Source organism: Tachysurus vachellii, chromosome 17 (genome assembly GCF_030014155.1).
Source record: "Tachysurus vachellii isolate PV-2020 chromosome 17, HZAU_Pvac_v1, whole genome shotgun sequence".
Classification (NCBI taxonomy): Eukaryota; Metazoa; Chordata; class Actinopteri; order Siluriformes; family Bagridae; genus Tachysurus; species Tachysurus vachellii.
The window spans coordinates 10,233,306-10,259,864 of NC_083476.1; the positions used below are offsets into that span (position 1 = coordinate 10,233,306).

Genomic DNA, 26,559 nt, shown 5'->3' on the forward strand with positions numbered 1-26,559 from the left:
CGTATATCTGGTATAATAGAAGGCTAAAATAGTCGTTTTACTCTCAATGAAAACGCTATTTTGCTGCAGTGGTTATTACTGTAAAGTGTCACTAGCGTTCGTCTAGCGTTAAGGGCGGAAGTGCGCGGTGCACAAGACGTTAATGGAACGGGCGTCGTTTTGCGCGTATTTTGTTGCCCACGTCTGCCTCCAGCCTTGCTTGGCGTGTGACTTCTGGCAGTCTTGTTCAGTAGACGAAGCAGAGGAAGGTGGGATTAAATATGTAATGAGGCGGAACTGACACGGGCCTTTAGGCTTTGTTCGAGGGCGGTCCGACCATCTCGGCCCCTCCCTAGTACCCTTTGGGCACAGTGCGCTTTGCTCGCGCTTGGCTCCCCGAGCATATAGTCAAAAGAGGAGAGTCCTTTGGGAAAGGGCGCAAAACACTTAAGTTTTAACAAGAAGGGGCAACGGCAAAATCCTCTACGACCCTTATCCTGATTTGTATTTCATTTGTTTAATTATTTTATTTTCCTTGGACGGAGTAAGATTCATTCAGATGAGAAAAGCCAAACAGGAGAAAACTTGTTGGAGCATGATGACATCTCATGTTGCCCGCTCTATCACGCTGTAATAAGTCAGTCCCTGTCATTTCTGCGAATTGTCAACATTAAAATCTCTGGGCGAAGGAAAGAAGACGTAACTCAAACCTATTTCGTTCCGGTTGTGTTTGCAATTTCACGCTGACTGTTCTCCTTCTTTCTCTTGGAATTGTTTCTTGAAACGTTCGTTAATTCCGCCCCTGCCGTTCGTTCCGTTCACCCCCTGTGTGTGTGTGTGTTTGCGTGCGCCCTCGCGCGCGGAATCTCTTCAGCTTCTCTGGTTCTCGGCGGCACGCGGACAGCGGAGAGCAAACATACACGCGCCGCTAGTGCAGGTGGAGAGGGAGGGAGCGCGGAGATCTGTAGTTCTGGGGGAATTCTTCATGTTCGGGATACCGGAGAGTGTGCAGCGCGGCGGAAGCACTCTCAAGCAGGAGCCGCTTGGCGCCGGGATGAATGCCGTGAGGACGTGGATGCAGAGCGCCGGCGTGCTGGACGCCAACACCGCCGCGCAGAGGTGAGGAGACACGCCGTTAACTCCCGGGACCATGGACAGGCGCTTGGTTCTGAAAAAGTCCTATCTGGTTTTACACACTCGGGGTTGTGTGACGGGATGTGCTGTTTGGTTCAGGTTCCTTTGCGTTAAAGAACAGACAGTGCTTTATACTTTACGAAACTTCGGATATGTAACCCCGGTTTATCATCAATTTATACCATCATTTTGTATGTTGCTTAATTTCTTCTTAAGAGCACAACGCTGAATATTGAATCTAAATCAAGAAACGATTCCTTTTTTAGGAAACGTAAATAAACCATTATATTATGTTTTATGAATATTTACAACAATGCTCCAGGAAATCCAGGAGCCGCAAACCTTAGGGTTTTATAGGCTGAATTCTTCTTCTTCTTCTTCTTCTTCTTTTTATTATTATTATTATTATTATTATTATTATTATTATTATTATTATTATTATTATTATTATTATTATATTACAACATGCATATTCATATATGGGTAGTAGTAACACCAGTGTAAATTATAAAGTTAAATTTATGCTTAAGAGGTCGCAGGACATCCTCAACACATTCCTAATATTTATCCTTCAGTTCTCGTGCGTGCCTTACATACAAATTCATTCTAAACTCATTTGGTTACATAGTTAAAGGGAGTATAAGAATAAACGTACTGTTGACTATATGTGTGTGTGGGGGGGGTAACCGGTGGTGCGGTGATGTGTGTGTCCGCAGTGGAGTGGGTTTGGCCCGCGCGCACTTTGAGAAGCAGCCGCCGTCCAACCTGCGAAAATCCAACTTTTTCCACTTCGTGCTGGCTCTGTATGACCGACAGGGGCAGCCCGTGGAGATCGAAAGAACATCGTTCGTCGGATTTGTGGAAAAAGAGAAGGTGTGATCTAAAAGCATTCTTACAATAACTTCACGCAAATTCTTACATTTATTTATTATTCTCAGAAGTGGGAACTATGTGAAACACAGCACAATTCAGTAGGATGAACGAATAATATTCTGTTATGAACCTTTAACAAATATAAACTATAATAAATATTGAACAAAAAGTCCAGCAATGTTCTTTTGAAACAACATCCAAGTTCGAATGGAATGCATATTTATTTTTACACTCGTGACCGTTAAAGCTTTATGTTTCTATTTATTTTTCGTTTTTTCCTATGAAGCACTATTACCTCCTAAAATGTTATCATTTTGGTACAATTTCAGCTCATTCCTACAGTGGCCCATGTGCCCTGAGTGTACAGTGTAAGTGCGGCTTTAATTCAGTGCGCGTTCAAAATGCATTTCTATACCCATTACTGCGCATGTTTGCCCATCGAACCCTAAAATAAATGTATTCGAGGGATTCATGCTTTATTCAGAATGGCTCGTATCAGTATAAACCGTAATCTCCTCATTTATCAAACCTCTGATGTTGTTATTGATTGTACATTTGTTTGACATCCGCTGGACTGTTATAGGATATGTAACGTTCTATTTTGTGCCCAGGAGACGACAGGAGAAAAAACGAACAATGGGATCCATTACAGACTCCAGCTTCTGTACAGTAACGGTGAGACATCCATCCATATCGTTCTCTTTCTACTCTTCATTTACATTCGACAACAAAATACAAATTAACACCCAAAGCAGGTGCCATCGCTCCCTACATAATCTGATATAGAAGCCTGGCTGATTTGGTCGTACTTTTTAAAAAATCATTTGGAGTTGCGCGCTGTGAATAAACGAATTGACATTAATGAATAACATTGTGCAATTCAGACTGGTTACATAAGGCCAAGATCTCTATAATGGTGATCGAATTTAAATAACTTGTTAACTTTAGACAGAAATGGTTAAAGGGGTTATTCCAGAGGGGCTATGAATGTGTCCAATAAGCTCTATGTAAGGTGTGTGACCTTACTGACAACACTGACCACTGCTTCTTATTAGGACTGATAGTTTGCTCAATCGTAGCTAGATGTGTGTCTTGTGCTACGATAAAAATTTATAAAAAGCTTATATGAAATAGACCGTCATCCTTGTAACCGGAAGTGTTCTTTTTTTTTTAGGAACCGGTCTTGTGTGTGAAGTTTCACTGTTTTGTTGTATAAGAACGTGTAAAGTTCATAATCACAGCTCAGTATGTTGATGTAGATGCTTCACTCCAGATGAAAACTAATGCACGTGCCATTTTCCATTTTTAATCAACAATAGAAATGTATTTTTTTTTCTTTGTTGCTGTCGTATATTTTGGTTTGGTTTGACTCCCACAGCCTTGGTGTAATGAGTGTAGAAATGAGTGTAGAAATAAAATCTACAAAGTGTTTAAAAAAATCTGAAAAGTGTTTAAAAGTTCTAAGCCCTGTTTTTTTTCTCTGTTTATAGGCATTAGGACGGAGCAGGATTTTTACGTGCGTCTTATTGATTCAATGACCAAACAGGTAAGGATGCTGTCTTTAAACAAACAAACAAACAAAAACACTATATCCAACCATCTGTTTAGGATAAGAAAACATCACACTTTGTCCACTCACCAAACCGCATAGTAAACTGTCCTCCTAAATATAATGCCCTATAGTTCAAACCTTTTAATGCAAGTGTGTTTAATGCAAACCTTTTGATGTAAGTGTGTTTAATGTATGTGTCCCTGTATCCTATTTTTGTAATCTAAAAAAGTTTGTTTATTTATTTGTTTGCCTTGTTTATTAGAAATGCACGTGTCCTTGTATTAGATAAAACATGTGTAATTGGCTTTTACTCCAGCTTCTGTTTATGATCAAAATATATCGTATTCATCCTAGATCAGACTTACTTAATCCTAAGGGCACGTACAGGCTTATTAAACTGTGACTTAATTACAAAAGCGAGACCTGAATTGAATTCCGGCTCTTCAGCTTGCTCACAGCTCTCCGATGCTGCCACAGGATGTTTGTCTTTACTTAGCTATCGTCTAAACTATTCATTAAAGTCTTACTGTACTTTCTGATTGACAAAATGAAACTCTCCACTGAATTGGTGTGCTTTAAAATATATTTATATACATTCAAATCCAGCTCTAGTCTGCAGCCCTGACAAATCCAGCATAAATACAAGCGTTGATGTTATTAATATTAATTCATATTGATCTTAATATACATATAAATATATATTTCTTATGATCATTTATATTATTCACCTTAGTGAATGTACCTAACATTTACTAGAATAGAATCGGATAAACATTCCTAACCCCTTATTCATCATTAGCCTGAAACACACAGATCATCACGTGGAAGCACAACAGTAGAATTAAATATACCCTCGAATTCCAACCTTTCTCCTATATTATTATTAAACCTGGCTAGAAAGCAGGTCAAGAAATAAACCATAAGAAGACAAAGATGGCAGTGAAGTAAAAGTTTATTTGACATTTTTACTCAAAACTGGAAACAAATTATGCGAACAAATAATAAAAATATTATTAAGAAACGGAGCAGAATACACAATTTCCCCCCTATATGGCATATAGATATTAATTTCTTTCTAGTTATCCAGAGTCTCCATGAGCACTTCTGTAAACGACAGAAGTAATAAAAATCTCAACCGTCCAGCGTGAGAGGTCGATCCTATTGCTGTTTGAGCTTGTGGGTCCTATTGCTGTTTGAGCTTGTGTTATGTCTTGCTTTGCGTCCCTCCGCCACGATGTGCATGCGCGCGCTTTTAAAGCCACTATCTCTAAAGCCATATAACCGAATCGCTCTTAAACTCCTCGTAATCAATTTGTCAATCACTCGTGTAATATAGTGCATCCTTCAGTTTCATCATTTATTTTAGAAAAACTGTACATATCAACAAATCGTCCACAAATAGAATAATTGTTTTTTTTATTAAGGTGGAAATCAAAACATTATATTGGACAGAATGTATTTTTTTTAAGAATGTGTGGTTTTCTTTATTTTTTTTTGTCAAGCACACATTTAGGTGTGCTAGCTGCAGATTTAGGTGGTACCCTGGCACATGCTTGGCTATGCCAGTCACTCTATATAGACTGAGACTGTGTGTGTCTCAGCACTTAGCAGGTCACTAACATATCTGCAGGCGCTGCACCCCAACCAAACCCCCCCACGCGCGCGCTCTTGCGTTCTCTTGCTTTATAAGTGTGTCATAGACGATATCAAAGTACATTAACAGTTCCATGTGAGAAGAAGAGCCTGCGTGCTGGGAGCAACTGCTGTTCCCAACTCACTGCTTTGCCACACTTCGTGGGAGGACTGGCGCTTTTGTGCGCCTTGTCGCTTGTATTCTTTCTGCTTTATCGGTATAAGAAAAAAAAATCACCCTGTTGCCTCAGTTTTGCAAATTCTCTGTGGGTTTCTTTGTAGTTTTCATACCTCAGACTATATTTAGCGCTAGTCTTTATTATTCCCAACCCCGACCTAACAAAAGTCAGGTGTAATAAGATTGTTATATAAATTGTCTAGAAAGAAGTAGAGTCTTGTTCGTTTAATGAAGCGTTAAAAGCAGACAACAGATATAACATTTTGCTTTATCTTACTCTAAGCACTCACACTGATGCCCCCAGACCCCCCGACGCACCCCCTCGAGTGAGCAGACAGATTTATCATGAATGCGCATAAAATGTATAGGCGTATTGTTATTGGACTGGGTGTTGTGAGACCCCGCCTTGGCTCTGTTTGAGCATATTTTACCAGAGTTGATGAGCCCTTAAGGGGTTATGAAGAGTGTTCATCTACTATTAGTCATTATTGTGTGAAACTTTTTTTTTTTTAAAGTTATTTATTTTTCTGCATTGCCTACTTAAAACTGACACATAGATTTGAGGTTTTGTGTTGGTGTGGTGTATCATTAGGTAAAAACAAGGCTGATGATGAGAGATTTATACATTGTTGACAAAGACAATTTATACAGATACAGAGTCTGTATAAATTTACTGCTAGCATGATCACAAAAGTAGGACTTGGTTTATATGAGCATCCATAAAATAAAGAATTTTACATCTATGGTATCGATGCTCAACAGAGCTAATCATGCACACTTTACCATACATTAGACATATCTGTTAATATCCAGTATATTTCTGTAAATACAGTAACTTTAAATACACATAGAGTCTGACATGGACTGCCTTGTGTAAAATGCAGCAAATAATAATGATTCTATTATTCTGGAGTTTTTCCTCCACATCTAAAAGGTTTTTATAAATAAAATAAATCCTAAATAATGTAACAGTCATCTATACACAAATCATGGAAATAACAGTAGATAATATGTGTACAGAAGAACCATGTATAATATTAATTAAGTCAGATTTGGTTTTGAGCTTATAAGAAAACAAAGGATAGTGAAAGGAGAAGTTTGTGACTGGTGATTCCACCCTGAGACCTGTTCCATTCCTGCATTATTATTTCTCCCTGTCTGCATCTAGCTATATGCTGTCTCTATATTTCCCTCCCACTTGCAAGAATTGTTTCCCACATTCTTGCAACATCCTTATATCACTTTCTCCTACACCTTGTGTTATTTTTTTTACATCAAATTTCTAACCTTTAATCTCTTAGATAAGACTTTAAACTCTGGGTCTGGAACTTGTCCTGTAGCTGTTCCTCTTCTATCCTCCACCATCCTCCTATGGATTGTGTGTCATTTTCTGGTTTATGAAACAGAATGTAAGTGTATTTGATGTGGGGTTTGGTGGTGGTGATGTGTGTGTGTGTTTGGGAACAAAGAAGGAAATTGCGGCACCCTTTTAAAGTCATACAGCAGCTTGGAAAAAAAGGACATTGTGTTGGCACGCTAACGGATGATACTAACCTTGTAGGAAACATGTTTCCATGTATTTATAGGGTTTTGTTTATATCGAAGTTGTTGAAGGATCCGGAGAAGGAAAGTGCAGCTGGCAAGATGACACGTACTATGAATGCTACTCATGTTTGTTTGCAATGCATCTTCTGAATATTTTGACAGATAGACATAAGTAGAACTTACGTCTGTAAAAGCTTTGATTTATTAGATATCTTTTAGATAAAAGAGGCTAAGTCATGCATGTCAAAGTCCTGACATGAATGACCTAATAACACATACTTATAACAACTCAACACTACCAGAAAATAATTTAACACTTGTTGAGAATGTTTCTATTTGTAAGATGCTAAAGAAAGAAAGAGGTCAAGATTGGCTTGTCCTAATTTGTGTAGCCCGTATGGATATTTCATCTCTCATCATGACTTATTATGGTGTGATTTAATTCATTGTATAATGAAGTTTGTCCTGCTACTGCAACTGCTACAAAGACTAGTAAGTTTTCAGATCTAAGTGTACTGTATATGATTAGAACTTATGTATTCCTTTCTGGTGTGGTATTTGTGTCATGAGATTAAGAAAAGAAATAAGGTTGACCCCCTTAAAGAACCTGTGATAAGATGGATTAATGTGGTCTACTAGCATGGAGCAGCAGGTAGACAGTGATGCATTCTGTGCACTTTTAAAAGCCCTTGGCCCTTTTCTCTCAAAGTGAAAGAAAAGTAACTGAATTGACTAGATTGTATGAGCTTGCCAGCTACAGCATTGGCTGCAGTGATATCACTTTCAGTGTCATTGTGTGGTGTAAAGTACACCTAAACATCAAACAATGTATCAATTGTCTTCCATTGTAAGCCAACATCTCAATTGACAAGTAAGGATGTTTCTCACATCCAGTTACCCTCTTTAAAATAGACTTAAACACTCTGGCACTAGTTTTTCTGTTATTTACCGTTTCATTTAACCCCTTAAAGCCCCAGCTCATTTTCCTGCATTAGTAAAGCACTATTAGTTATTTAGTAACTATTGATTATTTTTAAGCATTTATTATGCAACTAATAACAGTAAAAAAAAAGTCTTTTCCTGCAGATGAGTCCTGGGTTTATTTTAGCATTTGAGCTTGGCATCTAGAAATATCAGCCTCATTGTATAGAGGTTATAGACTTTTTAGAAACAGGAGATTTCTGACCAGTCTGCAAGTAGCTAAGCGATATCCATGAGTCCTAGCAAGGTGATGTCTTTGGCATTGTCAAGCGAGGGATTGGTTGGAATGGCGTGCTACCTCCAATATTCAGCTTCCCCAGCCTGGCATGGACATTTATTTTGTACTGGGGAGGGGTGAGAGCAAAGCCGTGAAGATTCGGAGAAAATTGAGGAGGTGCCTTGCCAGATGGTGCCTCCATGCTTCAGTCTGGCATCCCAACTGCTTGCCCCCATGCCCACCTCATGCCTGCCTCCATGCCTCTCCCTCCAACCCATACTCACCACACCCCAGCGATTGTTTGCTGCATTATACGGTAGAGTAGGCAAGATTCCAGTGAGAGCACAGGCCATTACACATCCTATCCTGCACAGCTTCCTTGGCACTTTCAAAGTGAGATAAAAAAAAACAACAAGAAAGAGAAAGAGAGATAATGGAGAGACGAAGCAGATAGAGAAAGAATAGAGACAGAAATTATGTGCAATTTTCATAGTTTTTGAAAGACTGGCTAGAATGAGTCATGAATTTTTAAGGTCTGAGGGAATAGGGTGGAGATCTAGTGATGCAATGACAGGAATATTTTGACTTTCTTTTTTGTTTTTAAATGTCAAGCAATTTAATCCTATTTCTTATAAATAGTCAATCATATTGTTTTCATATGAAAATTGCACTGAATAAAATGAAGTATGTATTAAAACACTTAACTATTATTTTAAAAGTCATATTTTTTTTGTTCTTTAAAAGTTCTTAATTAGAACTTAAATGTCTCCTGAATGAAGGATGAAATACTCTAGGAAGTATACATATAAATCTCAGAATGGCTCATTTGCCATTTGCAAATCCCTTCCCTCATCAACCTGCTCATGTTCAGCAGGTGTTCTGTATTCTCTCATGTTACCTGTAACTGTCGATCTGGGTGAAGGAAAACAGGGGAATTACTCAAGGTAGAAATTATGATGCTTCCTACCCTTCATGAGCTTCCTACCCACAGCTACATTTGAAACCCTTTAGTCAGTTTATTTTTCCCCTAACCCACTTCTTTTTTTCATGGAATCAGAGGCACACTCTGCTCAGATACTGAATGACCAGAGGCACTAGCAGGACACTGCTAGATTCCCACGACATTTTATTAAACACAGCCCTGACCACACACTCTAAAATACTTAAGCTGTCGGGCCCTCTCAGTGTGTCTCTTGAGTGTTTATCAAGTGGAATCTGTGCTCTTGAATTCTGAGCTGAACGGGAGCAAGAGATCACAAAGCAGTTTGGGAAAAAAGTAAGGGGTCACTGGAAAGACGTCATTTGATTGCCAAGATGATATATGCTAGTTAAGTCTTGGAATAAGCTCAAATGTGTTACAGTATATGCAGTACTAATTTTAAGGTAATGCTTTGTAAAGTATCAGAGATGTATTCTCTGCTTTATACCCACAAATTCGCATGAAAATTTAACCGAATCTTCTTGGCTACCAAATGAACAAATCAAGCAGTGTTACTCCAACCTTTGCTTTCTGTTTTCCAAGGCGATCATCTATGAAGGTCAGGACAAGAACCCTGAGATGTGTCGTGTGCTACTGACCCATGAAATCATGTGCAGGTAAGATAGCGGCTTTTCTAGAAGAATTTTAGAAAGAAGTAGGTTGGGAAGATTGACATCTACCTATTTTTAGCAATATTTTAACAGTGTTCCACCTCATGAACATCACCCTAATCCTGAATTAATTAGGGCGAGCAGAAACTCATTACTCTTTTGGCTTCATTAACAAATATGCTTTCTCTGCAGTACTATGAACTGCAAGCCTGGTTGGCTTAGGAACTTAGTTAACAAAGATTCAAAGATTTAAGACTCAGCAACTTAAGTACTGTAGGCATTGAGGCACACACACAGGCAGACACACAAACACACACATACACTGTGTATACATATATACTTATTGTTGTCTATTTTCTACACCTGCATATCTGCTCATTTATGCAGTTATACAATATCAAGACCTTCAGTTAATGTTCACATGAAACATCTACAATATGAAAATAAAACAATAGCTACTCAAATAATCACTCTTTACAACCATGTTGAGCAGAAAAGCATCTCAGAATGCACAATAAATTGTGGATGGACTACAACAGAAGAAGATCACATCAGGTTACACTCTTTTCAGCCCGAGATGCGAATCTGAGGCTATCGTGGGCATAGACTCACCCAAAATAGTTAAAGCAGGGAAAAAGTCCAGATTTTTGTGCTTCTAATTCTTTGGATGATGCTATCACATAGCACACCTTTTCCCCATTCTAATGTTTAATGTGAATATCTACTAAATCTCTAGATTGATATAATCAGCTGCTAAATGATTATGCTGAATATCTATCTATCTATCTATCTATCTATCTATCTATCTATCTATCTATCTATCTATCTATCTATCTATCTATCTATCTATCTATCTATCTATCTATCTATCTATCTATCTATCACTTCCCCAAATAATTCCAATGTGCACACACACCACAAAACCAAACATCTTCTGCCATGATGATAGACGATCTGTGTGCCAACGAATAGTCTGCCTGTGTTTGTGTGTGTGTGTGTGTGTGTGTGTGTGTGTGTGTGTGTTTTTGGGAATGTTTGGGGGAGGGTGGGGCAGTTTCAAATGCACTCTCAATTATAAGCAGAAAATTAGGCTGTTCGCTATTAATCAGCCCTGCTAATTGCCACAGACCACCATTAGCCATATGGTGCTGTGCCAGCTTGCAACTGTGGGACAGAAGTGCTTATTCCTTTTCTTTGAACAAACAGGAAAAAATGACCAAAACAGTTGTGAGAACATGCTAAAGGACATTTTTTTTGCTAGACTAGGCCAAAACGGTTCTTTTTAAAGATTAAGGTTGTCATAACACAGGGCCAACAACATGAATCAAAGCATCCTGTGAAATAAAACATATGCTGGAGGAGGCCCATACGTGTTTCTGTGTATTTACGGCAACTGCTGTTTCCTGTTAATTACATGAGGCAATTTAACTTTTCATTTCTTCAAAAGCTGAATAAGGAAGGAAACCTGGAGTTTAAAGATGCAATTTCCTGATGGGGTTCTTATGGTTGGATTGATGTTAGGAACAATAGATAATGGCACTTTTTAAAATAATCTAATAGATATGGTAATTAACATAATTTCTACTTATAGTAGAGTTTAAGTGAGTGTGTGTTTGTGTGTGTTTGAGAGAAAAGGAGGAAAACATGAGTTTTTGTTGATTCATTTCATATATATCTTATAGATTTATATCATATTTATTTCACAGGACGTTTCCTAAAGAGATTATCTATGCATTGTCTAATGAATAATGTATTTTTAGTACAGCTTCATATATCTGAACCCATACAAATGGCCCTAAAAATTTGGCCTTTATGAGAATGAGGCTGAATTAGGGAAAAGAGACAATACCATGGGTTTCATGTGACAGTTTCATCCCCAGCCCCTTTGAGAGTCCCACTGCCATCTGTGCAGAGGAAATTCGAGCCTGGGGGTCTCTTTCTTTCTCTCTCTCTCTCTCTCTCTCTCTCTCTCTCTCTCTCTCTCTCTCTCTCTCTCTCTCTCCAAGCTGCTCATAACCCTCTTACACTCTTTCTTTATCACCCTTGACCCCTCATCATCTCCAGCTGACATTTGACTAGAGAACTGTGGTAAAAACAAAATATATAATTATTCCTAGCATCCAAGGAATTTCACATCCTATGTTGACATATATTTTGCATTATAATCATCCTTCCTTTCCTGTTTCAAGTAAAATCTGCATCACTTGTCTGGTTTTAACTTCATTCTATGTACAGTATGTTTTTAAGTAAGATTTTTTAAAAGATTTTTATATTACTTTGACTTTTTGTGTCCTGTGTTATGAAGTGATTCATCACCTTCTCCCTTCTTTTCCCTTCTCCTCCATGTCAGTCGGTGTTGTGACAAAAAAAGCTGTGGCAACCGGAATGAGACCCCTTCTGACCCTGTGATCATTGACAGGTAGGAGAGCTTCCCTCTTGTTCCCCCACTGTGACAGGTGCTTCTGATAATATATGTGTGCTCCACATAAAACACTTAAACTCTTAACAATAGCTCTTTTAATGTAATGCTGGGCCATGCTGATGAATTAAGTCTTTACATGAACTTCCAATACAAATCTAAAGTCTCTTCTTCTTGACTTTAATGCTGTGAAATTTTTTGTTTGGCAGTGGTTTTACTGTGCTAAGCCAAAAATGTTGAAACCAAATTGCTGTATATTGGTTCATTCAGTCTCAAGGCCTGCAAACCCACCCAACTGTGTCAAAGTATGGCCTCAAGTTTGATGAAACATGACAAAATTGATCATTGTCTTGTGGCTGGTACCCAAGCTCCTTGAAAGTGTATCAAAGTATTTGTTATTGACAGTCCCTGCCAGTTTATTTAAATTTCAATTCTTTGGCATGTACTTGACTTCATCTTACAAGAAAATTTTACAGCAAAATGTCTCCACTTCACCATTAATTGTCTGGCCAAAATCGGGTTAAGTGGGTGGCCCGGGCACCAAACACTTGCTTTCAGACACCACTATCAGGCATCACTCCAGGGTGGGTTTCAGTAACCCTAATCTGCCAGCGTACACAAGGGTCTTTTCTGCACCTTTCATGGGAATTGCTCTTGACGTGTCAGACGTTTCCACTCAGATCTGTTCACCTAATGGGAGCATTAAGCTCCTGGTCACATAGTCCTGAGGTTCACCAAAGTACACACACCACAGTAAGGTCTTGAACCACGAAAGGGGCTACTTACTTTTTAGCAATAATGCTGAGCTATAAGCTACATTCTTAGACTTGCTCTCTTTATTGACATTTGTGTTGTGTTTCAGTATTTGTACACATTGTGAAAGAATGTCAGATACCATGGGTTCTGTCAGGGTGGGAATTGCAGAAAGTGATCTTAAACAATGTGGAAGCTATTATCCAGACTCTGGGGGCATTTAATCTTTTAGGTCACAGTTCTCGGAGCTATTCTAGAGAGCCTCTTTGTTGTAGAAAGATGTTTAGAAAGATCTGTACCTGATGAATGATGGGAAGATGTCCTACGGGATTCATTTGAAAGGCACCTTCCATATAAATATTTTAAACAAATTTGCAATTAATTGATTTTTCAGACATTAATACCACCAGAGAACTTATTTAAGCCCAGTTTTTTAACTTTAAAATGGATCTATTCAGGTGTCATATCAACTTTCCATTATATTTTCTTTCCATTATGTAGCTGTATTTTCTCTGTTTGGTTTACTTATCCATTTATATGGAGTTAGAGGCTGACAACAATCCTGGTTGCTCAGTATGTGCTCAGTGTTAATGAGGTCTCATAAATTAAAATTTGCACATAACTTCATCTTAATTAAATCCTATGTAAATTAGTAACAAGCAGTATCTAAGAATCCTGACAAAAGCTTTCAAAATGATATAGCGTTGAATACAGGTAGAAAAGTATATTTCAAATCAGCACAATAAAGTTGATAATATACATACTTTCTTTTTTGATGTTGGAAATTTCTTCCATTTCTAAGGCCTGGGAAAATGTGCAGAGTGAGATGTTATTGGCTGCTGAATGAATATAAAAGATGGTTCTGTATTTGCAATCATTTTAATACATATATACCATCCACAAAAAAAGCAGATATTTGCATCAGTGTCTTGAATCATATGTAGAGCTTTGTACTTTAATAAAAAATGGCCTGCGCACTCTTTTTGCGATTGTGTTGAGATTTGTAAAGGAAATAGGTCAATGGTGCCTTCGTTTTGTCACTTTGTTCTTAGTGGCTACTTTCAGGCATCTCAGTTTACAAGGTGCTTGTTACTTCTGGGACCTGAGATCTTTTGGTTTGGAATGGGTGTGTCTGTGTGTGGGCATGTGAAATTTCTTCTTAAGGGCTGTATGAACAGGGAGCGACAAGTGTCAATAGGTTACCGCCACATTTCTGTTTGTTTCTTTATCACTGTAAAAATATCATATGGTTTATTTAGGGTGGGTCTTAGAATGATGTAAAATCTATTTGAACAAATACTTGTGTTATGATGCATAAATAACTATCAGAACATCATTGAATCTGTACTTTATTTAATAATCTGTACTTAATTTAATTCTATTTGCTTGTTATTTCATTCCCCATTTTGCTGCCCCTTATTTTTTTCCATTCAAAAATACATTTAGGTAAGTTAACCACCAGCTTTAATGTTTTACTAGATGTGTCTCATTAAGTGGGTTTAATTATTAATTAAGAAATAATAATGAACTAGGTAGCATGTGTGCTAGCAAATTTTTAGATCTGCGTTAATCTGTCTGCTCCATATTTGTCAAGAGCATAAATTGAGGACTGAATCTCCTCCTTGTACTTTGCCTGCCATAAATTGACTAATCATAGACCACAGAATTTCTACAAAGCAACCTCACAGTGAACACACCACTGAGCCAGAGATTTGGAGAAGGCGTTTTTTTTTTTTTTTTGTTTGGTCTGTGCTTCGGAGCTGAAAGCACTATTTCTGTGGGTTTCTTAGACTCTTTGGATGTGGGCTGCCCAATGATTCAGTGATGCAATAGAACCACCCCAGAATGTGAGGGTTCCCATGGATGCCATGGTACTTCCTGATGCTCCCTCAAATTTTTAGTTTAAACTAGCCCAACATCTGGACTTGAACACTAACCAACAGAAAGTTTTTGCTTGTGTGTGAACTGCATGTGAAGACCAAATTAGCGACCAAAAAAAAAAAAAAAAGCAACCGATATAAATATTTCACATTTATTTAAAGTGACTGCTCAAACCTTTGCCTACAGACATTTAAAATGGTATCCAGCACATGGGTTTCTTCAATCAATTATACATGCATGTACGTATGTTTTTGTGTAAACACAAAAACATACGTACATGCATGTATAATTGATTGAAGAAACCCATGTGCTGGATACCAGCACACTCAACCCACTATTTATGAATAAAAAATAACCCAGCATTTTTAAAGGATGTACCCTATTGACATTTATCCTATTTTCCTAGACACTGAGATAATGATTCGCTGACATTTGCATAGAAAACACCCATCAGAGCAAAATACACTTTGCGCATGTTTTTGTGTTTTTCTCTATTGTATCTCACCTCTAAAATGATCTAAAAGGCATGAATCAGTTTATTAGAAGTATCTATTGCTGAACACTTGGCCACACCATGTTGTTTCCTATTAAGCTAATCTAGCCATTGTTAGCGTGATCCTGGACAGCTTGGCGGGTTATTGTGAGCCAATTACAGCGAGCAGAGGCACAAAGAGAGAAACAGAAACAGGGAAACACAGAGCAAGAAGCATGGATCATTCAGAAAGAAGTGAAGAATGGTGTTAAAATGATTGACAGAAATTAAGAAAGAAGGAAGGGGGAATGGTGGGAGGGAGGGGAAACAATCTCTGGCATATTACCACAGTAGCATGCAGAGTATCCTTGGTCTCTCACAGTGCCACTCTTTTGTGAGTGGCTGCGTGTGGCCCACTTAATCCCAACATGCAAAGCAGTTAATAACATGCCATCGACCTCTACCTCTCCAGTTAATATAAGGTTAACAATATGCAGTTCACCCAGGTCGCAATCCTATCATGCGCCTGGTTGACCACAAAGGAGTGAGACGCATTGCGCTGTGTGGGAGGAAATCTGACTCTCTCTCGCTCTCTCTCTCTCTCTTTCTCTCTCTCTCTCTCTCTCTCTCTCTCTTGCTCATACTCTTGTGTCTTACTCTTGCTCTCTAGCTTACCTTGTTGTCACATAGTCTTCTTGTCTTTTTTTCCACTCTGTACCTCAGTTTCAATTTTATTCTATTAGTATGCTTTTGTGCATTTCTTTACCTCTCTATAAATTGCTCTGTCTGCCTGTGTATTTGTCTCATCTTTCTCTCTCTCTCTTTCTTTCTCTCTGCTGGGGATGTCACATTTTGCTCCTCCTCCATGATGGAATTGGCCCTGAGGGCTATCTAGCACACAACTCTGAAGTCTGGTGCATGTGTGTGTGGGTGTGTGTTTGTGTGTGGCTGCTTGTGTTGCTACAGGCAGTGGAACTGCTGGTGTGTGTCCTGTCAGTACGTGGTGGGTGGTGGTGGTGGTGGTGGGGTTAGCCTGTGGGGAGGAAGGAAGCACCCTTTACCCCCTTGCTGGAGATAAGACCAATCATAGGACTGACACTATGTGTGGACTGTGTGTGTGTATGTCTATGTGTGTGTGTCTATGTGTGTGTGTATGTGTGTGTGTGTGTGTTGAAGACTGTCAATCAAGGACTCATGAACTGTCAATCACCTTTTATGTTCTTAGATCAGCATTTGGTCAGTAGCAACCCATCACACTCTGCACTGGCTGGCGTCATATTTGATTTTATTGCAATTATATTAAGATTATTTTAGATTTCTGAAGTTCATTTGTGACACAGTAGTCAAAGATGGGCATCACACACGATGTAACTATACTTACTGTCCATCTGTACATGTTGTCTAATTGAACTCCAAGCAAAACCCAGAGAAGGAAAAAGAGATGAAGTGCGGTCATGTCTTCATTCATCATTACATTTTCTCCAAATCCAGTGTCACACACAGGACACGGAGAGGCTTCCAGATGTAGAGCAGCTTAGGCAATTATGCTTGAACTAACTGTATAAACTTATTTTATATAGATACACACACGCGAGCATGCGCACACACACACACACACACACACACACACACACACACACACACACACACACACACACACACACACACACACACACACACACACACACACACACACACACACACACACACTGTCTATTCTTGCAGCTACATACACAGCTAAATCCTTTGACTGTTTTAACTTTTAAATCATCAAAATATTGCATTGCCCTGATGATCAGTATTTCCTGCTGAATGACATTTTTGACCCAGGCCTAGAATGGCAGGCAGGAAGGACCCCTCCTAAAGTATGTTGCTTCCTGATTTATGTTGTACTCATTCACAGGTGCATAAGAAGACAAAAACATTGCTGTTTTACTGCTGTACTTTTTGCTGTATTTTTTGTTATACCCCTCCTCCTCCTTCTACTACTACTGAAATTATAATAAAAATAAGAATATTGTATTTCTATTTGAAAATGAATGTGACAAGGGTCCTCGAAGAAAAGTCAAAAATTCAGTGAAGGTGCTGTACAGATGGCACTTACGGGTAGCACTGGTAACTAGAGAAACAAGAACTGAAAATTACACAGGGTGCAGGATGGTATGTCACCCTTCACTGAATTTCTCTGAAATACAAGATAAGCTAGCTCAAATAATGTTCATTATATTATAACATATTATAGAAATATTAATTGTAGCATTGGCTATCGGTTTTATCACACAATAAAATGATTAGCTAAAATATAGTTTACATATTTATTTACTTCATTTAAATTTGCTCAGAGAGGCATTTTGATTGCAAAATTAGGATGGCATGATGTTTAAATGAGGATATTGTACAGTGGAAAAACAGTAGCTAGAGACTGTAAAGCATGACTAGGGTTAGTTTGCTTAATTCAACATTAGCACTGATTAGGACTTTAGCCTCTAACTCTGTGGATCTTCCAGCATGTGGACTGTGTTTATTCACTTTGCATTTTGGACTCCATAAATTGAATAATTCATAAATGCATAATATATGGAATCCTGGAGATTTCTGTATCCAGGGTTATGTTTTTTAGAGTCCCGTTAGCCAGGATCCCCCTGTGCTGGGGGCCCATTGTTGTTTTTTGAATCTACTTCCTGCGGGGAAAGGTCACCCGTGGCTCTTAGAGACAGAGCAAGGCCAGTGAATTATTCATGACATTGACTTTGTGTCAGAGAGAGAGGGGGAGGGAGGGGGGGGGAGTGAGAAATAGGGAGAGCGATACAGGAGGAATGAGGATGTTTTATTCATTTAGCTCATTTAGGATCCCTAGCTGTACCTTTTTACCACTAAAAAGCCAACATTTACACTGGATGCTAATTTAAAAAAAAAAAAAAGCCCCACCCAGAGCTCACCAAGCTTAATGCTCTGTAAACAGATAGGTTGCTAACTAGAGTAGCATACGGTTTTAGGCAGATAGCCTGACATGGAATTCACATTTTATTAGCTGTAACTAACATTTATTCAATGTAAATCAGAACACATTAAGTTCAGTCAATTTGCTCAGATTAATTTGACCCTAAACTTTTTACTTTTTTGGGATAGAAGGCTCACTGATTTTACATTAGCATTAGCATCCAACACTGCACAGCAGACAGCCCAGAACACAGTGCCCTTAGGCTGTGTTTAAAGAGGTAGCAGACACATCCTCTTCAGGGCACAAGCTCTTTAGGGTTTACAAAGCACAAGATTGAGGGATGGCAAAGGGGGAAAGCACCTTGCCCCAGGCTACGTCATACACAGATGTGCTCCTGAGTCTCCATTACAAAACCCTCAAGTTTCATTAGTCAGCTTTTGAAAGAGGAAGGAGGGTGTGATGGTTGTCACTGAAGGAGATAATGGCAGGAGGACTTATGGACTCCCTTCTTCTCCATCTGTCTAATGTCTCTCCCTGCACATTTACGTGTTCTGTAACATATTATTTTTATTATAGAAACACTAAGAAAAGTAAAAATATGTTAAGCTTTTAAATTAATAAAACATTTTTTGCTTTCATGGCCAAAGAGCACTTAGTGATATACAATCATATGGACTTTTAAAGACATTTTGCTTGTTTTAATAGACCAGTCTCACCAATCCACCATTTTTTGGTTCCCTAGAGGATCGTTCATTAACTGTTATGTTTTTCTTGTTGTTAAAACAAATTGAATTTTTGTTTCACACAAATAATTGGAGCAATTTTGTTCTCTGTGCCAGTTGACACTCTAAAGAACCATTTCCAGCACCTTTATTTTGAATGCAGTCTAGGGTGAGTGGTAATGACACCAGAGTGCACAAGGACTTGTTTATCTAACTGTGGATGTGTAAAATATCAATATTTGGTTCTCAATGAAGTCCAAGTGCTTTTGCGTTCCCTGCAGCTTGCACATTAGCTACCGAAGACTTTCCAGTGATGCTTTAGTAAAGTAGGCTTTTGCCAGATGATAGAGCTGTGGTTTGAGACGACTCCCCCAGTTCCTCACAGAGCTGCACTCACTCTAAGGGCCATTAGCTTCTCACTGGCACTGCAACCCCTGTGCTACCTGACCTCTGAGTCTGTCAAGTCATGAATAGGCCACTGTGTGTGAACCCCCCTTCCCAAAATCACCACCCAACCCCTGACCGAGCCCGTTTTTAGTAGCAATGTCGTTAAAAAGAAAACTGACTCTGTTGGCTGGGAAATTCGACCATGTCCTCTCTGTCAATAGACAGAGTCAGTCGGGTCTACGTTCCCTTCCCATGTAATGAATGCTTATAATTTGCTCCTGGAAGGCAGCATGTGTATGTGAGCTTCTGTGTGAGTAATTTCATTAGGACAGTAAGTGGCAAACATACCTTGCTGTTCATGCATTTTTTTTCTAGTGTAATTTCTCAGCTCTCTATGTGCATACAGCCACAGTGTTCTTGACATAGCAAGGCATTTTTTGGATGCTGGAATTTGTTGTATCTCACTCATCCACACAGAGACAAGACATTTACAAGACAATGCGTTAATATCTATATGTTCTCTTCCCTTTCTCTCTATGTTTACAGATAAAATGTTCGAAATTTTCATTTGTAGTTCTGGGTAGATGCGCTGGACACGGAATGATCTGTGCACTGTCACCAGAGAGACAAATAATAAAGGTCAAGAAAGTTCTGCAAGCAGATGAGAATCAAACCACTACATTTATCAATACATTTATCAATCAATACAATACATTTATCCTTTATCCGTGTGTCTGTGTGCAAACATCTGTACACACACACACACACATATGTATATATATATATATATATATATATATATATATATATATATATATATATATATATATATATATATATATATGAGAGAGAGAGAGAGAGAGAGAGAGAGAGAGATGCTTTAGAACTAGTGCCTCAAGCAAGAACAGTCTGATGTAGACCTGAAACTCTCTTTGCTTTCCTTCTGCCTCTCTTTGTTTTTCTTTTTTCAAGCCAGGCCGATGCTGTGGAGGAAATCCCCTGGAGAGCTGTGGGGAGCGATGATTGACAGTCTGAATGTTTGGCTGTTTTCAGACTTGCCTGTTACAGTGCTGGACCTTAGCTTCTTGTGAATTCTTTGCAAAAAGTGTTAAAAACTAAAAATGCCAGGTTCACCACCTCATAAGTCATAGGCATGCTGGCTCAGTATAAGCAACTATAGACTTATACTGCTCAGAAATGTCAACTGTTAATCCAGAGAGTTATAAATAAGTGTTTTATTAAGATGTTACTTAGCACATAACTGTAAGACACATTAACAAAACAAAAACAAGATGCTACTGATTGGACATGGTGTATGTCTATGATTTATTACAAAGTTATTTATTTTATTATAGTGAGGTGAAAATCCTTTCTTTGGAATAACCTGGCTGTCATTAGTCAGATTTTAGTTTTTGCATACTCATTTTTTTTTGCATTATTGTTGGGCAAAATTGACAGAATATTTAGAATACATTCATATGAATGCCCTTGATAAAAATGACCATGAATAAAAGCATCAGTATATTTAATTAGGTTCATATTTCCTCTTACTGTAAACATCCTCCAGCACTCCATTTTCTGCGGTCTCTCAGTCTGACACATGCTGTAGCCAGAAACAAGCAGTGATGTTCAGTAAGCATCTACTATTTCTGCTTTGAATTATCGTTAATGTGTTTCTCAATTTGCTGTTGTGGTTTTGCTTTTGCTGTTGCATTTTTTGATGTGCTGTTGTGTTATTGGTTTTGTTAATAACTTTTGCACTCAAAGGCCACTGTATGGATGAATATGAAACCTTTTGTGAGGTGTTATGTTGTGCAGCACATCAGCACTCTGGGCTGCTCTCAATGGTTCTAAAAGCTTCTGTCTTGGTGTGTGAGAAGGTGGGAAACAAAGGAGGTGAGGTGGCAGTCATGCATCACTCCATTATTAATAGCAGGGACCAAATAAAAACGCATACCTTGTCTGATTTAACGGATGGCTGTGCTCATGCTTCCAGCCCTGTCCAAGAGAGCTGGTGGAGTAGTAAAGTTATTTTTCTGAACTACACACTCAGACCAAGGCTGAATAAATATAACACAGTGTATTACAAGACTACATTTACATATCCACTGAGCAGATGCCTTCATCCAGAACATCTTACAGAAGTGTTTGTAGTATCAATCAGAAACATATTCTCATGCTAGGCAAAAATAGGTCAGAGTCTAAGAATATCATCATGATAAAACCCTACTAGTGAGAAGTTAGCATATAATAAAACACAGAAAAATCACTTTTTAAATCATATAAATTTCCATTAATTTGATCACTTAAGTGAGCAAGGATTTCAGTCTTTGTTTGACGATAACCAGTGTATGTTCGGACAGCCAAGAGAAGTTCTTTCCACAATCTGGGACTAATTCCACCAGCTATTACTACTACCATTTTGTTATTTCTTCTATCAGAGTAAATTGCTTTGATTTGTTACAGAAAGTACCACCTTGTTTATTATACATAACTTGGACTGTGGACTGTGTTTTCCATCACTCATCAGTGTTTAGCAGTGTGCCGTGTGATTCATGTCTTGTATTGAATCTCACAGTGTAGTTGAGGCCCTTCCTGTGTGCTTGGCTGGGCAGAGATGAGCAGCTGTATGCTTTTATAATAAGCTTTATAATGGTACCAACCTCCCTGTAGCTGCCTTTCTGAACCACTTAGGTGTTGGGTAATTAACACACAAACCTCACTGCAGCCATCCATTCAGTGAAGGGTTTACACATCTTTATCTTCACCTGCACTTCAAAAAATACACAAAGGGTTAGGGGCTCAAACTCATAGATCATGGTATAATTCAAACAGATATAGATTTATACTTGTTATACTACTCCATTTTCAGCAGTGAAAACAGCTTTATTTAAATGGTAGCTTGCCATAAGGAGATTATAAAGATTGGTCAGCTTCATGTCTGTTGATTAAGTTTTAACTACTTTTATTTGAGCTGGTGTTTAAGATTACAGGGCAGCAAGAACTTTTTCAGCCACGTTTAAAATCATACAGTCTGTGTGAACAAACTGCTTCACAGTCTCTTTATGAGTCACTTGATTTCGCTCACTTCCTCTGGTTCTTCTGCCAACTTGTCTTCCTAAACAACTTGGTGATGTGAGATGAGTTTTTTCTCACACACATGTTTTGCTCTGTGCTGTCGATATTTTAAATAGAGAAAAAGCCAGAGAGATGTCACAACTTCAACAGTCGGGCTTCTTTCATTTTTTTCTCTTTCTTTTTAAGTTCTTTTGTTTTTCCTACGTTTTGTTTGGACACTGGTTTTTAAGCCATTGCCACCCAAGCCAAAGCAAACCAAAATATATAGTGACAGTCTGGTCCAGCTTACTCAGCCATGCTATTTGGAGTATATTTTGGGATCTTGGGAGCCTTGCCAGGATGCAGAGAGTGGCACAAGGTGCCCTTCTTTTTCAGTGCCAGCATCTTTGTGTCCTGAACCACAACTCCATGTTCTCAGGCACTTCTCTGGGAATCATAAGCAAAAGCAGAAGAAGAAGAAGACGAAGAAGAAGTCTTTCTGATGGAATATTGTCTTCAGGGGGATTAAGCTCATATGACAGACAGTAAATACCTAAATACACCTTTTTTTGTGCATCAAGTATACACTATACACTATAAAATATTATTTTAATATTGCTTCATTTTTATTACCATTTAAAATTCTCTGTTTTGACTTAAGCAGCGTAAAAAAGTAAAATGCATTTACATCCTCTTTCTCAGCAACTCTGTCTATCCATCATTAAAGGTAAAGATAATTCAATGCTAACTTCACTCTTGCAGGAAAACACGTGTTCAATCTCACCTCAGAATTCAGACTGAGTTCAGACCAACTTTAACATCCCCTGCTTTTGTCCTTTGGTGCAGGGTTGATGGTGGTTGATGTCATACAGTACGTCTGGTAGACTCAGAGTGTCGATGTCCCCCTTTGTGTAGATCAGTGGACTTTTCCTGTCCAGCATGTCTGCTTTAAGATCGGGAGCAGAGGGGGGCTTGAGAGGCGATTTCCCTTCTGAAGCGCACTAGGAAGACGGGGCCAGAGTCCCTGCCGAGCCCGCCATTGTTATTTCAGCTCACCAGCTGCACAGATCGATGGCCTTATTCAACGTCCTGGTCAACCTTCAGCACACGTCCCAAAAAACAACAAATACATCCTGGCCTGGCCTGCGCCAGACACTGAACAGCGGCGTAAATCTTACTAGTGAATGACAAAAGTAGCAGGGTGCAATTTAGACACACAAAATGGAAAGCAATGCAATTAGAATGCTCTATCAACAATGCACACTGTTTTAACCACCCCAAACCACATGTTATGACATCTGAGCTGTAAATAGAAACAGGAAACTGGAATTTCATAATTGCCTGTTAATTATCTTTATTTGGCACAAAACATGTGGTTCTGGGAGCATGAATGCAAATTAGTATGCCTAAGCATTGTTTAAGAAAGCTTTCCCTGCCTCTTTCTCATGCAGTGCATGCTGATACCTGGCTGTGCCAATAGGAATTTTCTATTGTTTGGATATTTGATTTTGTCACAGTTTATATTTTGGCACTGAAACTGCTAGAAGCATAATTAGACTTACTGGAAGAACACTCAAGGCTTATCCAAAACAAACACATTTCATGTTAACACCCCTAATGTCAAAAGTGTCTAATCTTGAATCTTTCAAGCTGAGAATGATTAATCCAAGGTTGTAATCATATAATGTTTGTTCACAGAAGATCTATATAATATTGACAGTATTCTACCCCTAATTAAACATGTTAATAAGAGTTGAATCTATCACCGGGTAATCAGTGGGTGTGATGATGGCAGCACTGAGTGCTGGCATCGACGCTTTGTTATTTCTGTCACTTCGCTGCAGTGAGTGTGACAACACACATCGTCAGTTTTCACTTCCTTCTTCTTTTCCCTCACACTTTGCACTTCCATCACTTTATCAGAATGACATAGCAGTAAACCAGCAAAATCTCCAAGGTGTTTCTGCAAATCAGTGTGTATGTTTAAGGTTCAAAGACCCTTATATTATAACATAAACAGGAAAATATGACTTAAGGCCATGGGATTGGTGAGTGTGGGTGGAGTTTTAAATATTCTTGGTGTATTTGTGACTCTATAAAAGCTTTAACATAGTTAAGAGCAGCATGATTGTAGAAATAATATATATGTGATTATGCATAATGCTGTGATATCCAATCATATCAGCTCATTTAATTCGCTTAAAAATTAGTGTATACCTGTAGGTCAGTTCAAGAATAACTATTTACCTTATAGATCAGAGTTTTGTGGCAGAAATAACCATCAGCAAATGCCATGCCTGTCCTTTTGTGCATGTTCACTTGAATGTGAGATGCCTGGGACATACTTTATACTGACTATCTGTATGATGACATTTGTCTTACAAATACATTTGTCTTTTATTCACTGAGTCATCCTACTGAGTCTTTTAATATGATGTGTTGGAAATATGATATGTCATATTTAATGACGTTCAGTAGCCACAGCCGAGTTAAAATGGCTCATTACATTATAATGCATGATTGTAAATATACAGTAGTTAATTATAGAGAGGAGGGGTGACATAATAGTCTACTTTCACAAAACTAGGTTGTAAGAACTAGAACAACTGCCTGCATATCATTTGCAATATTATTTCTTTTACTGCTGGTCCTTTATGCTCTAAAGCTTAACACTGTTTAGGATGAAAAGACATTATGATGCCTGTCTTTTTGCTCCGTTTTAGTCTGGTCTCAGTATAAGGGTTTGAGATCAAAATCCAACATGTTCCTCTCAGGGAATTTCCAGCTTAAATACTCCAGGAGAGACATGCAGCTTGGCAACATTAAGTGCTTTCTCATTGATTGAGACTACATGCCACAGGCTCTTGCTTTTCTCCATGTTTGGGGGGAAAAAATGTCCACTCTTCATTTTAAGCCTCCTTTGTGCTTATGGCAAACTAAAAAAAAGAGAGCAAAAAGCAGCAATTTTCTAATTCAGTCAAATAAAGCACTCATGGTGTCAGCTGTCAGCCAGGGAGCTTAACTGAGGGGTCAGGGGTTGCACTGCTACTTTCATGCGAGTGCTAATCGATTAGCTGTCAAGTCGCACTCAAGTGGTAAGACCGATGGAAGGCCACCTGGGTCCCATTTCAATAATCGTTCGATGCCTATGGTGTGCTACCTTCTCCTCCTCCTGCTTCAGGCTTGGGGAAGCAGACAAGAAAAATGTGCTGGTAGTGAGCAAATATGTATGTAAGAGACCGAAAAACTCTTCATAACTAGACCGTACTAAGATGGCATGGGCGAAAGTATTGATGCTGGGATTGATTAGTAGATTGCTGAAGGATAATTTGATCTGAATTTGTCTGGTGACCTGCTGTGGTTAAGCTTAGTGTGCCTGTAGCCTCATTCACTAACAGACTGAAGGCTTACTCCTGGTATGTTAGTTAGCAGCTGTGATTTAGAATTAAGTGAAATCACTTAATTTCTGTAGTTGCACACTACAAGTCTGGATATTAAAATAGTTTGCTTAAATTGTAACGCCACAGGCAAACTGATAGCATATGAACAAAATATGCTTAAATATTCACAAGAATCTGGGGTGTCAGTCCTTGCTTTGTTTTCCCCATTAAACTTCCTCTAATGTTGAAGGATTAAATATGAGTGGAGGATAAGGATCAGATCAAAACAATTATACAGTTCAAAGGCCTCCGCAAGCACACATGTGCATCTCGGCCTGTCGGAGGAAATAGCTACATTTCCCTTGCTGACAAATGTCAGAGACCTATGTGATAATATGAGGAAACGCAGCCATCCATCTTTCCTGAGGGCCTAGAGCGAATAGTGTTTATTATTTATTCCACCCTCCTTTCTATTGGTTCTCAGAATTTATGCAGTTGTTAATGTTACTGGGATGATCTTGTTAATATTACTGGTACAGTATATTATTTTATAACTATGTCAACAGTCAAGATGTGTTTCTTGAATGCACAGACACGGGAAATGCTAAACCCATGCAGGCTTGTTAACGATACCATGTGCTCCGTTTTTAAGAACAGTAATAAAATCAGTAAATCAGAGCTGTTGTCTTTCTTGTCTATAATGGGAAAATGGTGGTTAGTGATGACTGCTTCAGTACAAAACTTACACACATGGCTACTCATAATCTTTAATAGCTGTATTTTAAGTGAAATCAATAGCTCTACCATATTCCTCTGATGGATTTTGCTTCTCTTGCGAAATTCAGGTGCTACAGGATCCTTTCAGA

At 38.6% G+C, this 26,559-nt stretch overlaps 1 protein-coding gene across 3 annotated transcripts in view; it reads left to right on the forward strand.

Moving 5' to 3' along the window:
* Positions 1 to 337: 337 nt before the first annotated feature.
* The window catches only part of ebf1b (EBF transcription factor 1b), a 95,131-nt gene continuing 68,909 nt past the window's right edge, over positions 338 to 26,559 (forward strand). Inside the window, exons 1-6 of one of the 3 annotated variants that reach the window (XM_060890654.1) lie at positions 338 to 1,098; positions 1,830 to 1,986; positions 2,598 to 2,661; positions 3,477 to 3,532; positions 9,614 to 9,687; positions 12,032 to 12,100. In XM_060890654.1, coding sequence (XP_060746637.1) covers positions 965 to 1,098; positions 1,830 to 1,986; positions 2,598 to 2,661; positions 3,477 to 3,532; positions 9,614 to 9,687; positions 12,032 to 12,100 — 554 coding nt within the window. In that variant the 5' untranslated portion in view covers positions 338 to 964. The remainder of the gene's footprint in view (positions 1,099 to 1,829; positions 1,987 to 2,597; positions 2,662 to 3,476; positions 3,533 to 9,613; positions 9,688 to 12,031; positions 12,101 to 26,559) is intronic. The other 2 variants (XM_060890652.1, XM_060890653.1) reach the window with 2 other exon arrangements.